We start from the raw sequence: 18945 nt of genomic DNA, 5'->3' as shown, positions 1-18945 counted from the left end.
TTTGCAAATACCTCGTGCCACTAGAAATGTAGCTAGCCAACATTAGCTAGTGACTCACTCAAATAGTCTAATCAAAAGGAATCAAAATCAAATCCAATTTTTGGTGTAGACTAACAGTGAAATTCTTACGGGTCAATTTCCAACAATGCAGAGTTAAAGATGACATAAGCTGTAGCTAGATAAACTGTAGCTACTCTACTCTAGCTGCACRTTCCAAAATCCAGGGATCGAGCTAGCTAGCTAGTTTTCTTGGAGCAGGAGTAATGGCCGGTTTTAAATACCAAAAGGCTGATGTTATAAATCATGCTCAGTTCAAATTAATGCTGTTAAGTATCAATCAATCAAATGTATTTATAAAGCCCTTCTTACATCAGCTGATGTCACAATGTTGTACAGAAACCCAGCCTAAAACCCCAAACAGCAAGCAATGCAGGTGTAGAAGCACGGTAGTTAGGAAAAACTCCCTAGAAAGGCCAGAACCTAGGAAGAAACCTAGAGAGGAACAGGCTATGAGGGGTGGCCAGTCCTCTTCTGGCTGTGCCGGGGGAGATTATAACAGAACATGGCCAAGATGTTCAAATGTTCATATAGATGACCAGCAGGGTCAAATAATAATATTCACAGTGGTTGTCGAGGGTGCAACAGGTCAGCACCTCAGGAGTAAATGTAATTTGGCTTTTCATAGCAGATCATTCAGAGTATCTCTACCGCTCATGCTGTCTCTAGAGAGTTGAAAACAACAGGTCTGGGACAGAGCATTTTAGGTAGGTCAATAATGCATGATGCTTTTTAGACTGATAATGCATTATAGTAATGTATTGTAAGAAAGCTATAACTACTTATGATAAATTATTATATCTTATAGCGAGTATTATAAGRCACTATAAGTGTATTATAATGCATTACTAAGGCACTTATAAGGAGTTATGTATGCCTCATAGAAATTATTACCACATATTCTATTTGGTAAGTGGGAAGTGGTTTGATAAATATGGCATGCCACTGTGTAGTGTGAAGGGTTGTGACAAGTTGTCACTAGTTCTTAAGAGTTGAATTTGTGAGTGTGAAATGTCCTTATTTTTATTATAGCAGCAACATGCTTGATTATGTCTGAGTAAGGACAGTATGATGTGCTGAGCTGAGCTTTCAAAGCTGAAGTTCCTCAATGCTGAAGTTCCTCAAAGCTGAAGTTCCTCAAAGTGAACAAAACAATTGATCACTTGAGCGCCTGTCTGATTTCCATGCTTCATCTTTTTAGCTAATTAGAGGACCTTCCTTGCCTTTTACAAAAAAGTGGCGTAGTCTTATTTCTTATTTAGATCCTCATTTGGCGTAGTCGGCAGTATTCCGGTGTTAAGAGCTTATCTTTTCTAAAACACCCATACACAAGCCAGTGTCAAGTGCCTAGAATAGGCTAGAGGTTTTTTAAGACTAAATATAAGGATKATAGAATTTGGGGAAAAAGGGACATTTTTGTTTACATACATTACAGCTGATATTAGTGTTTATAGTGGTTGCAGTATAATAGTTGCTTATAGTGGCTTTTTAGTGGTTAGAGTATTATATTGAAATAACAGTAATTTACAGCGCAGTGGTTTGTGGAAATAAGGTAAGAAAATTGCTGCAAAAAATGAAGGTTTAAAATGTTTATTAAAAAGTCACACATTTAAAAGGCAGCATCGCCGCTGATGCGCCTCATGGACTGGAACCTCATTTCATCATTTCCCATTCCCATCTCTCTTGTGTTCCTGTACTCTCCAGGCCTCAGGTAGGTCTGCATGCCTCTGAATTGGGGCTGCTCGTACATGACCCAGTGGCCGTCCATCACGTTGCAGGACTGCATCTCGGGCATATGGTAACGCTCCTGGATAGAGTCACAGTCGTCCATCACCTCGTGCATCTGGCCTCCGAAGTTCTCCTTCTCGTAGATCCTCATCCTGAACTGGCCCTTGTGCTATTGGAAACAAGATAACACATTTCACGCATCTATTAACTGAATAGGATGAGCTTGGTTGATAGGATGGCATACAATGCAATATGCCACAATCTAAAATGAATGAAAAAGATAAGCACCATATGGTATAATTGTTATCTTTTCCATTCATTTGCAGTTGAGGCATATAGCTGGATCTACACAACCGATGGCATGGGATGTGTTTTTATGTTGACTTTAGATTACATTTGAGGTGTGAAAACTTTAGACAGACTTCGATTTTGGAGTGTAAGATAGTTTTATGGCATCGATGATTGTGGTCATTGTGGTGTGGTTGTGAATAGTTGTGGTCTGTTGTGCTCTGTCTGCAGAACTGCTTACCTGGGGGATCATACGACAAGACCTGATGCAGTCGTTGAAGCCCATCATGTGCTGGTACTCAGGGTACTCTCCCCTCCTCAGGAAGTACTGGTGGCCCATGTAGTTGGGCCGGTCGTACACCATGAACATGCCACTCTCCACCCTGCAGGAGTTGCACTTGTTCAGGTGAGAGGAGAGCTCGGAGCAGTCGCTGCTGCACTCATAGGAGCAGCCCTGGAAGTTCCTCTCCTCGTAGAAGATAATCTGGAGAAAGAGAAAGTATGCGTTGAAAGTCTAAACATCTTGACGTGAAACCAATTGATCTTGATGTGCAAAAACTCATACATTCTATCCCGTTCAGAAATTATTCTACATAATCATTTTTATGTGTCTGACAAAATCAAACAATGCAACCATGATTATAATTATAAGTCATTATAAGTAATCTGTAGTTATCATAGTGTTCTGAATCTAAAAACACACACATCAAGGATATATTTCCCTTTGGAAATGGGCTCTGATGCATCCTAGAGTCATAGTTCCAATGCCAGCTGACGWAYAGTTCAGCACTGTGCACAGACTTTGATCACAGCCCCACATTACAGTACCTTTCCGTTCATGGTCACAGTTATTTGATTTCTGTTGTTCTCCCTACTGGCGTGCTGCCTTTTATGCTCGATGCAGCTCCAGAAGAATCTACCGCCCAGTTGTATAAAACGCTGAGTTAGCTGAGCAACACTGTACTGTACTATACCTCAACGCAACGCTCACGGCATAGAGTTATCATTTAGTGCTCTGTAAGGTAAAAGGGTTTAGATTAGGTCGGATTCCTTTYAGATGTATTGTATAGTCTCTTTTAAATAGACTCTGAAGGGTGAATAAACTATTTATGGATTTTAATTTAGCTTCAACATTACATTTGTGTAAATGATGTGCTCATAATTAACAATTTTGGGGAAACACTTAATTTATTATTTTTTTAATTTAACCTTTATTTAACTTTATAGGCTATGTTCATGCCTATTTCATTTGCATTAGGAATAGGTTTGTGCAGTGCACACAAGAAACAACCACTCAAAAACAATATTTTGGTGTTCCACTGTTGATTACAGTCCCAAATTTGTTTTGCATGTCAGCAGTCAAGTTGACAAGATATTGGACTTTCAAGAAGCAAAGTGCCACTGGCCACATCATCATGACGCAAACTGTGGACTATTGAACAAAAATACCAAATAATAGTTGATTTTACCTTTAAGTGGTAGGTTAAGGTGTAGGTAAAGGTGTACCTTACAATTTATATTGCATATTGCATAGTATCAAAATAGTATTAAAAAAAGTAGCAAAAGCAATATGGGGGTTGTTTGAATTGCTCCTTGAGTGTATCAGCAATATAATATTCAAATTCAGTGTTATTTAAAAAGCGCATGCAAATGTGAAATCTTCAAGTGTTTGTACAGTAGCTACATTCAATATCATTGAAAGATACTGTGATAGTTAGTTTGACAGAAAACACTGTCTCAGGGGCCGCTCCAGAATCTCCCATAAGTGTTCCTGTCTCAGGCGCCGCTCCAGAATCACCCATAAGTGTTCCTGTCTCAGGCGCCGCTCCAGAATCTCCCATAAGTGTTCCTGTCTCAGGTCAGGTGCCGCTCCAGAATCCCCCATAAGTGTTCCTGTCTCAGGTGCCGCTCCAGAATCCCCCATAAGTGTTCCTGTCTCAGGCGCCGCTCCAGAATCACCCATAAGTGTTCCTGTCTCAGGTGCCGCTCCAGAATCCCCCATAAGTGTTCCTGTCTCAGGTGCCGCTCCAGAATCTCCCATAAGTGTTCCTGTCTCAGGGGCCGCGCCAGAATCCCCCATAAGTGAATCTCTTTACATTAAGGTGTTCCTATAGGGTAACACTTTACATGAAGTTGTTCCTATAGGGTAAACCTTTACATTAAATTGCTCTATAGGGTAACACTTTATATTAAGGGGTTCCTATAGGGTAACACTGACATTAAGTTGCTCCTATAGGGTAACACTTTACATTAAGTTGCTCCTATAGGGTAACACTTTATATTAAGGGGTTCCTATAGGGTAACACTTGACATTAAGTTGCTCCTATAGGGTAACACTTTACATTAAGTTGCTCCTATAGGGTAACACTTTATATTAAGGGGTTCATATAGGGTAACCCTTTACATGAAGTTGTTCCTATAGGGTAAACCTTTACATTAAATTGTTTCAATAGGTAACACTTTACATTAAGTTGTTCCTATAGGGTAACACTTACATGAAGTTGTTCCTATAGGGTAAACCTTTACATTAAATTGCTCCTATAGGGTAACACTTTATATTAAGGGGTTCCTATAGGGTAACACTTGACATTAAGTTGCTCCTATAGGGTAACACTTTACATTAAATTGCTCCTATAGGGTAACACTTTATATTAAGGGGTTCCTATAGGGTAACACTTGACATTAAGTTGCTCCTATAGGGTAACACTTTACATTAAGTTGCTCCTATAGGGTAACACTTTATATTAAGGGGTTCATATAGGGTAACCCTTTACATGAAGTGTTCCTATAGGGTAAACCTTTACATTAAATTGTTTCAATAGGGTAACACTTTACATTAAGTTGTTCCTATAGGGTAACACTTTACATTAAGTTTCCTATAGGGTAACACTTTACATTAAGTTGCTCCTATAGGGTAACACTTTACATTAAGTTGTTCCTATAGTGTAACACTTTACATTAAATTGTTCCTATAGGGTAACACTTTACATTAAGTTGTTCCTATAGGGTAACACTTTACATTAATGTCAGGACCCGGTCGAGAAACAGTCACTAATAATCGTCAGACCCAGAAGATGAGGCAGACACAGCAGTACTAGAGATGGTGGTTTAATTAAAGAATAAAATCTTCAGGCAAAGAAACTCAATCCACAATGTCCAAAAATAAAGCCAAGAGGCACAAAATGGAAATCCTCCAAATACAAAAGAAACTCCACAAAGTGGTAAAAAACAGCAGGGAAAAACAAACCTCAAAAGACTACTCAAATAATACACAAGAACTAAACCAGAGAACCTCTGGAAAATCCAACAAGAGAAATATCTGTATAAAACAAAGCTTGGGCTGGTGCTAACTTAAACACTGAGCAAGGAACTGAGGAACACACAGGGTTTAAATACTAACAAGGGAATGACTACAGGTGCAAACAATAATAAGAGCAAGAAAAACAAAAAGGTACAAAAAAGTGCAATGGGGACATCTAGTGACCAAAACCCGAACAGTCTTGGCCAAAACCTGACAGAATCCCCTCCTAGGAACGGCTCCTGACGTTCCTACCAGCCTTCTCAGGGTGGAGGGTCCTGAACTGACGAATGAGGTCAGGGTCCAGTATGTCCTGGCAGGAACCCAGGAGCGCTCCTCGGGACCGTAGCCTTCCCAGTCCACCAGATACTGCCAGGACCGCTGCACCCGGCGGGAATCCAGTATCCGGTGGACGGTATAAGCCGACTGGCCACCGATGACACGGGGCGGAGGGGGAGGTCTGCCTGCCGGGATAAGGGGAGAAAAAACAACAGGTTTTAATAAAGAAATGTGAAATGTTGGATTGATCTTAAGGGATCTGGGTAAGTGCAGGCGAAAAAAACGGATTGACTCTCCTGGCAATCTTAAAAGGACCGATGAACCTCTGGGACAGCTTGCGAGACTCCACCCGTAGTGGTAAGTTCTTAGTTGAGAGCCATACTCTCGGCCGGGGTACAGGGTAGGACCGGGACGGCGACGTCTGTTGGCTTGTCGTTGGTACTGCTGAGAGGAACGCAGAAGATTAAGACGTGCCTTCTTCCACGTAAGCCGACAGCGTCTGATGAACCTTGAGGCTGAAGGCACTCTGACTTCTGCCTCCTGGTCCGGGAACAATAGAGGTGCATAGCCAAACTGACACTCATGCGGATATACCAGTGGAGGAGGAGCAACAGGTGTTGTGCGCGTACTCGGCCCAAACAATGAAGGATGACCATGTGGACGGGTTGTTGGAAACCATGCATCTGAGGGTGGTTTCCAGCTCCTGATTCATCCTCTCAGTTTGGCCATTGGACTTCGGATGGTACCCTGAAGATAAACTGGCCGTGGCCCTATGAGTTGGCAGAAGGCCTTCCAAACCTTGAGGCGAACTGGGGACCTCTGTCGGAAACCATATCTTGCGGAATCCCAAAGACTCGGAACACATGGTTAATCACCAACTCAGCTGTTTCCTTGCGAGAAGGTAATTTGGTCAAGGGAACAAACCTGGCCGCCTTAGAAAACCTGTCGATGATGACTAGGATCGTAGTATTACCATGGGACGGAGGAAGGCCAGTAATAAAGTCCAACGAGATATGGGACCAGGGTCGGTGGGGAATAGATAGAGGGTGAAGGAGTCCTTGAGGGCGGAGGTGAGAAGATTTGCCCTGGCAGCACACGGAACAGGCCTTGACGAAAGTGGCAACGTCTTCTTTTATGGTAGGCCACCAGAACTTACGCTGGATGAACTCCAAGGTGCGACCTACGCCCGGGTGACAGGTGAGGCGAGAGGAGTGCCCCCACAGAAGGACTTGGGACCTTGCTGCCTTGGGAACAAACAACCGATTAGCAGGACCTCCTCCAGGGCCCGGTTCGATGGCTTGAGCTGTTTCACGGTATCCTCCACTTGCCACGAGATCGGAGCCACGATCTTAGCGGCCGGAAGGACAGTCATGTCAGTATCTTCTCGAATGGCAGGAGTAGATTCTTGACAAGGCGCTCGGTTTGAGATTCTTCGACCCGGTCTATAGGTGAGGATAAACTGAAATCGGCTGAAGAAAAGAGACCATCGAGCTTGTCTGGATTCAACCGCTTCGCCTGCTGGATAACTCCAGATTTTTGTGGTCCGTAAGCACTTGAAACGGTTGAGAAGCCCCCTCGAGCCAGTGTCTCCATTCCTTCAATGCCATCTTAACCGCTAGGAGTTCACGATCCCCCACATCGTAATTCCTCTCGGGCGGGGTAAGCGGTGAGAGAAGAAGGCGCAAGGATGAAGCTTCTTGTCTTCACCCCTCTGAGACAGGACAGCTCCAACCCCAACTCTGATGCGTCTACCTCCACCACAAAAGGTTCATCCGCCGTTGGTAGTGTCAGGATGGGAGCAGAGAGGATGCGCTGCTTGAGTCCTTGGAAGGCCGTCTCAGCTTCTCTTCCCCACAGAAACCTTGTGTTGCCACCCTTGGTTACAGCTGAGAGAGGGGCTGCCACCGAGCTGAAGTTCTTGATGAACTTGCGGTAAAAGTTGGTGAAGCCCAGGAAACGCTGAACTTCCTTAACGGACTTGGGGGTGGGCCAATCGCTACCGCCCCTACCTTCTGGGTCCATCTGGACTCGACCGGGTTCCACTATAAATCCCAGGAATTGTACTCGAGAGGAATGGAATTCACACTTTTCCGGCTTAACGTACAAATGGCTGTCTAGGAGGCTTTGAGCACTTGTCTGACATGCTTAGTGTGTTCTTGAAGGGAGCTCGAAAAGATGAGGATGTCATCCAAGTAAACAAACACAAAGATGTTAAGCATATCCCTAAGCACATCGTTTATGAGTGCTTGGAACACAGCCGGAGCGTTGGTCAGGCCGAAGGGCATCACCGAGTATTCGTAGTGACCAGTAGGCGTGTTGAAAGCGGTCTTCCACTCGTCCCCGGGTTTGATCCGCACAAGAGGTAAGCGTTCCGCAGGTCAAGCTTAGTGAAGACAACTGCTTCTTGGAGCAGCTCAAAGGCTGTGGCCATAAGGGTAGCGGTTACGGACGGTTATGGCATTGAGTCCCCGGTAGTCGATGCAAGGTCGTATCCACCGTCTTTCTTGGCCACAAAGAAAAACCCTGCTCCGCCGGCGAGGTAGATGGACGCATGAGGCCTGCTGCCAGAGCGTCCTTGATGTAGGTATCCATAGCAGCTCGTTCGGGAGGAGAAAGGGAAAAGATCCGACCCCTGGGAGGGCAGGTCCCCGGAAACAGGTCGATGGTGCAATCATAAGGTCTATGGGTGGTAGTTTGGTGGCCCTCGTTTGCTAAATACCAGTTTGAGGTCATGGTAACACTCGGGAACTCGGGACAGGTCGATGGATTCTAGAGACTCGGAAGGGGAACTCGGGAAGATACAAGTGGCTTGGCACGTAGGACCCCACTGCTTGATAGTGCCCACAGACCAGTCGATGTGAGGGTTATGGCTGTGAAGCCAGGGATAACCAAGGACGAGAGGGAACTCGGAACAGGAGATCAGATGAAAGTTCATCACTTCCTGGTGTTGGGAAACTGAAAGTCGCAAGGGGTAGTGGCACGAGTAACAAGTCCAGATCCCAAAGGGCTTCTATCCAACGTAGTAACCCTTATGGGGTCACTCAGAGGTTCAGAAGGAACGCCATTCTCTTTCGCCCAGACCCCATCCATGAAGTTACCTGGCGTCCAGAGTCTACCAAGGCTTGAAGAGAAAACTCGTGGTCGTCCCAGGAAAGGTAACTGGAATGAGCAGGCGGGAGTTGGATGGATGGGAGGAGGTTATGTTTCCCGTTACAGTCCTCCCAGGCCTGCACGGGAGAGTGCGTTTCCCTGGAGCCCGGGACACGTGGAGAGCGAAAATGGCCCGGTTTGCCGCAATATAGACAGCATCGCTCCCTCATCCGGCGGTCTCTCTCAGCCTGGAGATGCGCCAACCTGCATGGGTTCTGGTGGAGCCAGCGAGGATAAAGGTGGAGACTCGGAGCTGGAACCGATAGGAGCTAGGGTGAGCGGTCTACGGTTGAGTTCTCTCTCTCTCAGACGCTGGCTCTATGCGTAAGCCAACTAGATCAGGGACTCGAGGTTGTCCGGTGGTTCCCGAGTGGCCAGTTCATCTTGGATGGTGTCAGAAAGACCCTTCAAAAAACACACTGTGAGCGCCTCGTCGTTCCAGCCACTTGCTGCTGCCACAGTGGGAACTGGATGGCATAGTCCGTCACGCTGCGCCGACCTTGGCGGAGAGTCAGGAGCTGTTGGCTGAGTCAGGGCCGTTGGTAGGACCTTGAAACACTCGCTTGAATTCTCAGCAAAGGTAGAGTAGCTGGCACAGCAGGGACTTTGGGCATCCCACACAGCAGTAGCCCAGGCTAGGGCTTTTTCTGACAGCAGGGTGATGATATATTGCTATCTTGGACCGGTCGGTGGGAAACGACGATGGTTGCAGCTCAAAGGAGAGAGAACATTGGGTGAAAAACCCCTTACAAACACTCGGATCCCCTGAGAACCGTTGGGGAGGCGGCAGACGAGGTTCAGCCAGGAGGTTAACTGCCAGGGGCACTTGAATCGGATGAACTGGAGCAGAAGCGGTTGCCGGGGAAAGTCGATCCGAAATCTGCTTTATGGAAGTCAGCATCTTCAACAGAAGTTGAGAATGTCTAGCCATTAAGGCCTCTGCTGAACCAGAGCAGCTTCGTGGCGTTGGACAGTCCCCTCGTGGTGGGACAGCATGGAAAAAAAATCCTGGGTACTGGCTGCCTCTGGGATTATAATGGCTCAGTGTTTCTGTCAGGACCCGGTGCGAGAAACAGTCACTAATAATCGTCAGAACCCAGAAGATGAGGCAGACACAGCAGTACTAGAGATGGTGGTTTAATTAAAGAATAAAATCTTCAGGCAAAGAAACTCAATCCACAATGTCCAAAAATAAAGCCAAGAGACACAAATGGAAATCCTCCAAAATACAAAAGAAACTCCACAAAGTGGTAAAAAACAGCAGGGAAAAACAAACCTCAAAAGACTACTCAAATAATACACAAGAACTAAACCAGAGAACCTCTGGAAAATCCAACAAGAAAATATCTGTATAAAACAAAGCTTGGGCTGGGGCTGGGTGCTAACTTACAAACACTGAGCAAGGAACTGAGAACACACAGGGTTTAAATACTAACAAGGGAATGACCTACAGGTGCAAACAATAATAAGAGCAAGAAAACAAAAGGTACAAAAAAGGTGCAATGGGGACATCTAGTGACCAAAACCCGAACAGTCTTGGCCAAAACCTGACAATTAAGTTGTTCCTATAGGGTAACCCTTTATATTAAGTTGTTCCTATAGGGTAACCCTTTACATTAAGTTGTTCCTATAGGGTAACACTTTACATTAAGTTGCTCCTATAGGGTAACACTTTACATTAAGTTGCTCTATAGGGTAACACTTTACATTAAGTTGTTCCTATGGCTGGTTTGTGGTGCCTTTTGGCTCTCAACGTGCAAGAGAGTGTGTGTGTCTGTCTGTGTGCTGTGCTGTGCATGTGTGTGTGTGGTGTTGTGTGTGTGTGTGTGTGTGTGTGTGTGTGTGATGCGCTGTGCTGTATTGATTGTGAGCATAAGTGTGTGTGTGTGTGTGTGTACCTGCATGGGCATAAATAAAGCAGATGACTGCAATACATGAATTATGTAAGCAGGTAGGCAACTATACACTTTGATCTGTTCTGAAATTGAATAGCCACAATGTACTGTACGCCTGACCCCTATCTAATACCTTACTTTTATAATACATGTATTGTGTTCAGTGAAATGGGTGGCCCCATTGTGAAGAATCCCTGACCAAGCAACATGAAGTAGCATAGAGAGGTAGACTGCTGTCTGGTTGTTATGTACTGTAATGSCATTCCTTTGCATTGTGATGCCGCTACAAAAATGTATCATGCCCACAAAGAATACAGTTGAAACTATTAAAAGAGAAATGTTTCAGAAAACACAACAACAGAAAAAGGGATACATATCCATGCTGCACATTTGATGCTCACATACAGTCCACATTTATGAACTATTATTATGAACAAAAATTATTCAATTCAAACCCCAATGCAGAAGATGTTCTTCAAAGAGTTCCTCTGACAAAATATTATCAGCCACCAGAGGTCGTGGAACTTCTAATTCCTATGACTTCTTTAAACCAATCCACAGTCCATTGGTTATACATTACCTCTTTAATGTCTCTAAACCAGTTCATTGGTTATACATTACTTCTCTAAACAAGTTCATAAGGTTACACATTACTTGTCTAAACCAGTCCATTGACTTTACATTACTTCTCTAACGTCTCTAAACCAGTTCATTGGTTATACATTACTTCTCTAAACCGGTTCATTAGTTATACATTACTTCTCTAAATGTCAGGCTGTGGGTAACTGGTGCATGGAATCAGGCGCAGGAGAGCAGAGATGATTGTACAAGGTAATTTATTCCACGAACAGCACCAGTATAAAACAAATACTAAAGGTCCGTGAAATTACCGGTCACTCGTAAATAACGGCCGTAAATAACGAACCCGGCAAACAATACCAGCCAACAAGTAACGACCTGAACATTATATACAAACAAGCACACAAACATGGGGGAAACAGAGGGTTAAATAATGAACATGTAATTGGGGAATAGAAACCAGGTGTGTAGAAAACAAAGACAAAACAAATGGAAAATGAAAAGTGGATCGGCGATGGCTAGAAAGCCGGTGACGTCGACCACTGAACGCCACCCGGACAAGGAGAGGGACCGACTTCGGCGGAAGTCGTGACACTAAACCAGTTAATTGGTTATACATTACTTCTCTAACACAGTTCATTGATTATATATTTCTTCTCTAACGTCTCTAAACCAATTCATTAGTTATGCATTACTTCTCTAACCCAGTTCATTGGTTAAACATTACTTCTCGAACATCTCTAAACCAGTTCCATGATTCTACATTACTTCTCTAACATCTCTAAACCAGTTCATTGATTCTACATTACTTCTCTAACGTCTCTAAACCAGTTCATTGGTTAGGAAAGGGGGGATACCTCGTCAGTTGTACAACTGACTGCATTCAACTCCACATTTAACCAAACCCCTCTGAATCAGAGAGTTGCAGGGGGCTGCCATAATCGACATCCACGTATTTGGCACCCAGGGAACAGTGGGTTAACTGCCTTGCTCAGMACGACTTATTTTTACCTTGTCAGCTCGGGGATTCGATCCAGAAACCTTTCGGTTACTGTCCCATTGCTCTAACCACTAGGCTACCTGCCATTATACATCACTTCTCTAACGTCTCTAAACCAGTTCATTGATTATACGTCACTTCTCTAACGTCTCTAAACCAGTTCATTGATTATACGTCACTTCTCTAACGTCTCTAAACCAGTTCATTGATTATACATCACTTCTCTCATGTCTCTAAATCAGTCCATTGATTATACGTCACTTCTCTAACGTATCTAAACCAGTTCATTGATTATACATCACTTCTCTCATGTCTCTAAATCAGTCCATTGTCCATTGGTTATACATTATACTGTGGAGAAAATGTAAACTAGCGTAATGCTAACAATCGACAATAAGACAATACTGTAACATGGGTTAAATTTGGTTCAATTGAGCCAGTGAGAAAATGCATATATACAGTATATATATATTTTGCTATTGATAAATAGTGCACAAATGTCCACATTTGGTGCATCAAAATCGAATTATATKACTTTTTTTCTTTCAGACCATTTGAAATCCCTCTCCAGACAYCAATCTGTCAGAATAAACCAGTGTAATATRAATACCATGGGTAGATTAGATTTGATAGAAAAAAGAAGAGAACAGGTACTTCAAAATAAGAGTTTTATTACATTCAATGAGAATTGTGACTTTTAGCAGCCTTTTGGACGTCAGGACAGCAGGAATCTCAGGCATCAATGCCGCTGACCCTCACAGGCATCCATGATCCTTCTGATGGAGAGAACTCTCATCATGGTGCTCATGCCCATGTCTCTGATACTCCTGTACTCTCCAGGCCTCACGTACATCATCCTGCCTCTGAAATGGGGCTGCTCGTACATGAGCCAGTGGCCGTCCATCACGTTGCAGGACTGCATCTCGGACATGCGGAAGCGCTCCTGGATGGACTCGCAGTCTTCCATCAGCTCGTGCATCTGGCCTCCGAAGCTCTCCCTCTCGTACAGCCTCATTCTGAACTGTCCCCGGTGCTGTTGGAGAGAGAGAACATTGMCAGTTACTACCGTGTGTGTACTCCATGCTTCCAGTATTACATTTAKCATTGTTTGTCAGCTGACTTATACAGTAATAGAGGCCYGGACCACGTTCATTAGGGACAAACTGTTTTGATAATACCTAAACTTGTTCAATAAGAAGACRTATTTTTGTTTTCTGTTACAAAACGTTTGGCTACGGTGTGCCCTGCTGAACACGACCCAGGTGAAAAGCACGTCAAGTATCAGATGTACAGAGTCCTAGTAACTCAAACTTCATCACCATTCACGAACATCTAGCTACTCAAAAATATAAAAATGCACTCTTTATATGAAGAGAAATAGCATGAACCACATCATAAATATAATCATGTCATCATCAAACACAAGGAGATGGTGGAACTCCAACTGTGGACGTCTTACCATTGGGATCATGCGGCAGGAGCGGATGGACTCCAGCATGGTCATATCCCCCAAGCCCATCATGRAGCCCATACGCTGGAAGTCGGAGTACTCTCCCCTCTTCAGGAACATCTGGTTGCCCRTGAAGTTGGAGCGGTCGTAGATGACGAAGCAGCCCATTTCCACCCTGACCGACTGGCAGCGGTTTAGGTACATGTTGAGGTCGGGGCAGTCGCTGCTGGTCTCATAGCTGCGACCCTGGAAGTTCCTGTCCTCGTAGAAGATGATCTGAGAGGGKGATTTGATTGAGAAATGATTTAACCTATGACCTCTTCACCTATGTTGAGAAGATTATAAAGGCTATGATTTTAAATGTTTTACATAATTAATATAGTTAATCATTATTAATTGATTGTGATTAATTTGTCATTACTTTTAATAATTAAAAACAATTATACATTCTTAACTTTGTATATAATGCATATCAACTGCATGGTCTCATATAATAACTCTATATTATTTTAATAAAACAAATAGTTTAGCATTATTTAGCTGAAAAACGTTGCTGTATTCTCACAGATTGATATTATTTGGATTAGGATTTTGTGGTTATAGCTGCTATGCAAGACACTATATTCATATCTCAACGGCCAGCTCTTATACTGAATAAAAATCCACTGCTCTGTATTACCTTGGTCATGGCTACGGTGGTTTAGCTTGATGGTGAAGCTTGATTAGATGACACGCAGAAGACACGGTGTGTTGTGTCGATCCAGTGGCACTTTTATATTGACATTGGGTCCACAGGGCACCTTGCACACCTTTGTGCTAAATAGCATGAGTCATCACAAGGCCCACGTGGGGCTTGTATACATTTYACACAGCACATCTACATTAGTTATTATTGGATGCTGAATGCAGCATGGGGGCCATGACATGTATTGTTCTCACCAGAAATAGAACATTGCATATTCTTCCGTTTGGGTGATTGTGCTAGATGGTACTTTACCAGGTCAAAATACAGTTACAGTATATTTACTAGTGAACTTGGTCACACTTAGTGAATTTTGTCCCACTAAGTGAACTTGGTCACAGTTAGTGAACTTRGTCACAGTGAATTTGGACTCACTAAGTGAACTTGGTCAGACTAAGTGAACTTGGTCCCACTTAGTGAACTTGGTCCCACTTAGTAAATTTGGTCACAATTAGTGAACTTGGTCACACTWAGTGAATTTGGTACCACTTAATGAACTTGGTCACACTTAGTGAACTTGTTAMMACTTAGTGAATTTAGTCACACTTTATATTAAGTTGCACAAACACCATATAGCTAGTTRCCTGACATTGTATTTATTGGTGTGATTACATATCTACACAGTATACTGTCACATCTTTGAGAACARTATTTGACCAGTATCTTTTTAATTCAATAATTGTTGATAAACCTTATCTGTTGAAATGTTTACAGTTCCGTATTGTAACTACATGTTGAAAGCTTGGGACTATAAGGTTCGATCTGCATTTTTGTCAGGATTGAGTTATTGACATAGCCTTGTTCTTTTCAATGTTATCTTCCTATGTTTACTCTAATTACCTCAATTCATGTTCAGTTCAAAAGAATACAAGATAAAAATGGCTGACACCATTCAAACCAATGAGGGTTCAGAACTTTAAAGCCAATTATCTCAGAATCATCTTTTTGCAGATAGAACCTTATAGTCCCAAGCTGTCGATTTTGGTTAGAAATATATAGTTATAGAGTTGCTGYATATCATAAATGAAAGAAATGTGAACACATTTTTAGTTCAACTCAAGCACAGCATTTCTCAGCAAGATGAAGACAATGTAGATAGAGGGTTATTTTAAAGCTGTATGACTTCATGAGGACTGTCATGTTCTGACTTAGTTTTGTTGTTATGTTTTTGTTTTAGTATGGTCAGGGCGTGAGTTGGGTGGTAGTCTATGTTCTTTTTTCTATGTTATTCTGTTTTTCTATGTGTTTGGCCTAATATGGTTCTCAATCAGAGGCAGGTGTCAGTCGTTGTCTCTGATTGGGAGCCATATTTAGGTAGCCTGTTTGTTATTGTGGGTTGTGGGTGGTTGTTTCGTTTCAGTGTTTGCACCATTCGGGACTGTGTCGTTTCATTTGATTCTCTTGTTCTTTTTTGTATTCATTTTCGATTAAACATTTATTATGGATACGTACCACGCTGCATTTTGGTCCTCCTCGCCTTCCACCAACGAAAGCCGTTACAAGGACAAGCACTGGATGAAGAAACATTACTATTTGGCAGCTTTACTTGGTCTGACCACATAGACAACATAACATCAACAACTTCCTGGTTCTTTCAAAAAAAACAAAAAATAAGAATCAGAGGACAAAGTAATTATAGGTAATAATGAATTAATACAACACTTCTGATTTCCTACATTTTAGAAATACATACACTACTGTCAAACGTTTTATAACACCTATTCATTCAAGGGTTTTTCTTTTATTTTTACTATTTTCTACATTGTAGAATAATAGTGAAGACATCAAAATTATGAAAACACATATGGAATCATGTAGTAACCAAAGAAAATTTAATATATTTATATTTGAGATTCTTCAAATAGCCACCCTTTGCCTTGATCACAGATTATACACTCTTGTCATTCTCTCAACCAGCTTCATGAGGTAGTCACTGGAATGCATTTCAACTACAAGTGTGCCTTAAGTTAATTTGTGAATTTCTTTTCCTCATTGCATTTGAGCCAATCAGTTGTGTTGTGACAAGGTAGGGGGTATACAGAAGATAGTCTTATTTGGTAAAAGACCAAGTCCATATTTATAGCAAGAACAGCTCAAATAAGCAAAAGAAACGACAGTCCATCATTACTTTAAGACAATGAAGGTCAGTCAATATGAAACATTTCAAGAATTTTGAAAGTTTCTTCAAGTGCAGTCGCAAAAACCATCAAGCGCTATGATGAAACTGGCTCTCATGAGGACCGCCACAGGAATGGAAGACCAAGAGTTACCTCTGATGCAAAGGATAAGTTCATTAAATTTACCATCCTCAGAAATTGCAGCCCAAATATATGGTTTATACAGTTCAAGTCAACACATCTCAACATCAACTGTTCAGAGGAACTGTGAATCAGGCCTTCATGGTCGAATTGCTGCAAAGAAACCACTACTAAAGGAAATGAAGAAGAAGAAGAGACTTGCTTGGGCCAAGAATCACGAGCAATGGACGTTAGACCGGTGGAAATTTGTCTTTGGTTTGATGAGTCCAAATTGGAGATCTTTGGTTCCAACCTCCGTGTCTTTGTGAGACGCGGTGGGGGTGAACAGATCTCTCATGGTGTATTTCTCACCGTAAAGCATGGAGGAGGAGGTGTTATGGTGTGGGGGTGCTTTGCTGGTGACACAGTCTGTGATTTATTTAGAATTCAAGGCACACTTAACCAGCATGGCTACCACAGCATTCTGCAGCGATACACCATCCCATCTCGTTTGGGCTTAGTGGGACTATCATTTATTTTTCAACAGGACAATGACCCAACACACCTCCAGGCTGTGTAAGGGCTATTTTACTCAGAAGGAGAGTGATGGAGTGCTGCATTAGATGACCTGGCCTCCACAATCCCCCGCCCTCAACCAAATTGAGATGGTTTGGGATGAGTCTGACCGCAGAGTGAAGGAAAAGCAGCCAACAAGTGCTCAGATGAAGCTGGTTGAGAGAATGCTAAGAGTGTGCAAAGCTGTCATCAATACATAGGGTTGCTATTTGAAGAATCTCAAATATAAAATATGTTTTGATTTGTTTCACACTTTTTTGGTTACAACATGATTCCATATGTGTTATTTCATAGTTCTGATGTCTTCACTATTATTCTACAATGTAGAAAATAGTAAAAATAAAGAAAAAACATTGAATGAGTAGGTGTTCTAAAACTTTTGACCGGTAGTGTATGTAGTGCCATAAAAAAAAAATCCAATAAAATAATACCTCACAATAAAATAATGCTACAATATACATTGAATTCCACCTCAGTTCCATCTCAATTGATCTGGAATATTTGATCAAATACTGATATACTAATTCAGCTAGTATTAGGGTAGCTAGGGTTAGCTGGAAACAAACATGATCCTCTATTTACCCCCAGTGACATAGTTATAAAAGTGGCATTCAGTACGTGACACTATAGGACTGGCTTGCACAACAATATATAATGATGACTCATGGAGTTCTAGAACAATAAATATGGAGATGTGAATGTGGTCCAAGGTATAAAAGGGACAGGAGGTTGATGGTCCAGCATTCCATCTGAAATTGGATAAGAGATTGGATCACCATCACCATGACCATGGGCAAGGTAAGTGCCASTGCAAGTCTTCCTCCATGCCTGTCTCTCTGGGTCTATCCAAGCAGCCCTGCATTCCAAAGAAGACTGTCGGATCSGAAACACAAGGCATTGCTAATCAAATGAGCATTAGTGCACTAATTTCAACATATCGACCACTAACTGTGTGATTGTCTGTGTAGATCATCTTCTACGAGGACAAGAACTTCCAGGGTCGTTCCTATGAGACCAGCAACGACTGCGCTGAGGTGACCTCCTACCTGAGCAGGTGCAACTCCTGCAGGGTGGAGAGCGGCTGCTTCATGGTCTACGAGCGCCCCAACTTCATGGGTCACCAGATGATGGTTAGGAGAGGAGAGTACCCCGACAACCAGCGCCTGATGGGGATGACCATGAGCGACTGCATCAGGTCCTGTCGTAACATCCCCAGTGTAAGTAATGGAGTGTGTAGCTGCTTCTTAGCTGATGCAGATAGTTTCAACAGCAAGGGTCGTGAACTCGTGTCATCAACAACATTTGACATTTAAATGTATGAGCCCACCGGTTGGATCTACAGTAGTTCCATATCTGTATGATCTGTTGTTTTTATCAACAGTATAGAGGCCAGTTCAGAATGAGGATGTACGAGAGGGAGAACTTCGGAGGCCAGATGCACGAGCTGATGGATGACTGTGACTCCATCCAGGAGCGTTACCGCATGTCCGACTGCCAGTCCTGCAACGTGATGGAGGGCCACTGGCTCATGTACGAGCAGCCCCACTTCAGAGGCAGGCAGATGTACGTGAGGCCTGGAGAGTACAAGAACCTCAGAGAGATGGGAAACAGCTCCATGAATAGATTCATGTCGGTTAGACGTATCACTGATTCCTGTTAAAATCAC

General features: G+C 42.9%; 3 protein-coding genes across 3 annotated transcripts; 1 reads left to right on the top strand and 2 right to left on the bottom strand.

The window, feature by feature from the left end:
• Positions 1 to 1631: 1631 nt before the first annotated feature.
• On the bottom strand, positions 1632 to 3008 carry LOC111971138 (gamma-crystallin M3-like). The gene is made up of 3 exons (XM_023997929.1): positions 2902 to 3008; positions 2315 to 2557; positions 1632 to 1954 (listed from the first exon to the last, which is right to left on the bottom strand). Exons 1-3 carry the CDS (start codon positions 2911 to 2913, stop codon positions 1667 to 1669), a joined length of 543 nt encoding a protein of 180 aa, XP_023853697.1. The 5' UTR covers positions 2914 to 3008; the 3' UTR covers positions 1632 to 1666.
• Positions 3009 to 12928: 9920 nt separating this feature from the next.
• On the bottom strand, positions 12929 to 14511 carry LOC111971032 (gamma-crystallin M3). Its single transcript, XM_023997841.1, has 3 exons — positions 14404 to 14511; positions 13734 to 14000; positions 12929 to 13307 (listed from the first exon to the last, which is right to left on the bottom strand). Exons 1-3 carry the CDS (start codon positions 14410 to 14412, stop codon positions 13014 to 13016), a joined length of 570 nt encoding a protein of 189 aa, XP_023853609.1. The 5' UTR covers positions 14413 to 14511; the 3' UTR covers positions 12929 to 13013.
• Positions 14512 to 17969: 3458 nt separating this feature from the next.
• On the top strand, positions 17970 to 18939 carry LOC111971136 (gamma-crystallin M3-like). Its single transcript, XM_023997928.2, has 3 exons — positions 17970 to 18077; positions 18248 to 18496; positions 18661 to 18939. The coding sequence occupies exons 1-3, from the start codon at positions 18063 to 18065 to the stop codon at positions 18937 to 18939; spliced, it is 543 nt and encodes a 180-aa protein (XP_023853696.1). The 5' UTR covers positions 17970 to 18062.
• Positions 18940 to 18945: the final 6 nt, after the last annotated feature.

This window comes from Salvelinus sp. IW2-2015, linkage group LG12 (genome assembly GCF_002910315.2).
Source record: "Salvelinus sp. IW2-2015 linkage group LG12, ASM291031v2, whole genome shotgun sequence".
Classification (NCBI taxonomy): Eukaryota; Metazoa; Chordata; class Actinopteri; order Salmoniformes; family Salmonidae; genus Salvelinus; species Salvelinus sp. IW2-2015.
The sequence above is the reverse complement of the archived record's forward strand: the minus strand, read 5'-3'. Positions and strand labels throughout refer to the sequence as shown.

What these genes read in the sequence shown, in the direction of transcription:
- LOC111971136 (XM_023997928.2), top strand. An exon ending in CCTGTCGTAACATCCCCAGT is followed by an intron (nt 18,497 to 18,660) that starts GTAAGTAATGGA and finishes TTTTATCAACAG; the next exon opens with TATAGAGGCCAGTTCAGAAT.
- LOC111971138 (XM_023997929.1), bottom strand. An exon ending in CTTGTCGTATGATCCCCCAG is followed by an intron (nt 1,955 to 2,314) that starts GTAAGCAGTTCT and finishes TGTTTCCAATAG; the next exon opens with CACAAGGGCCAGTTCAGGAT.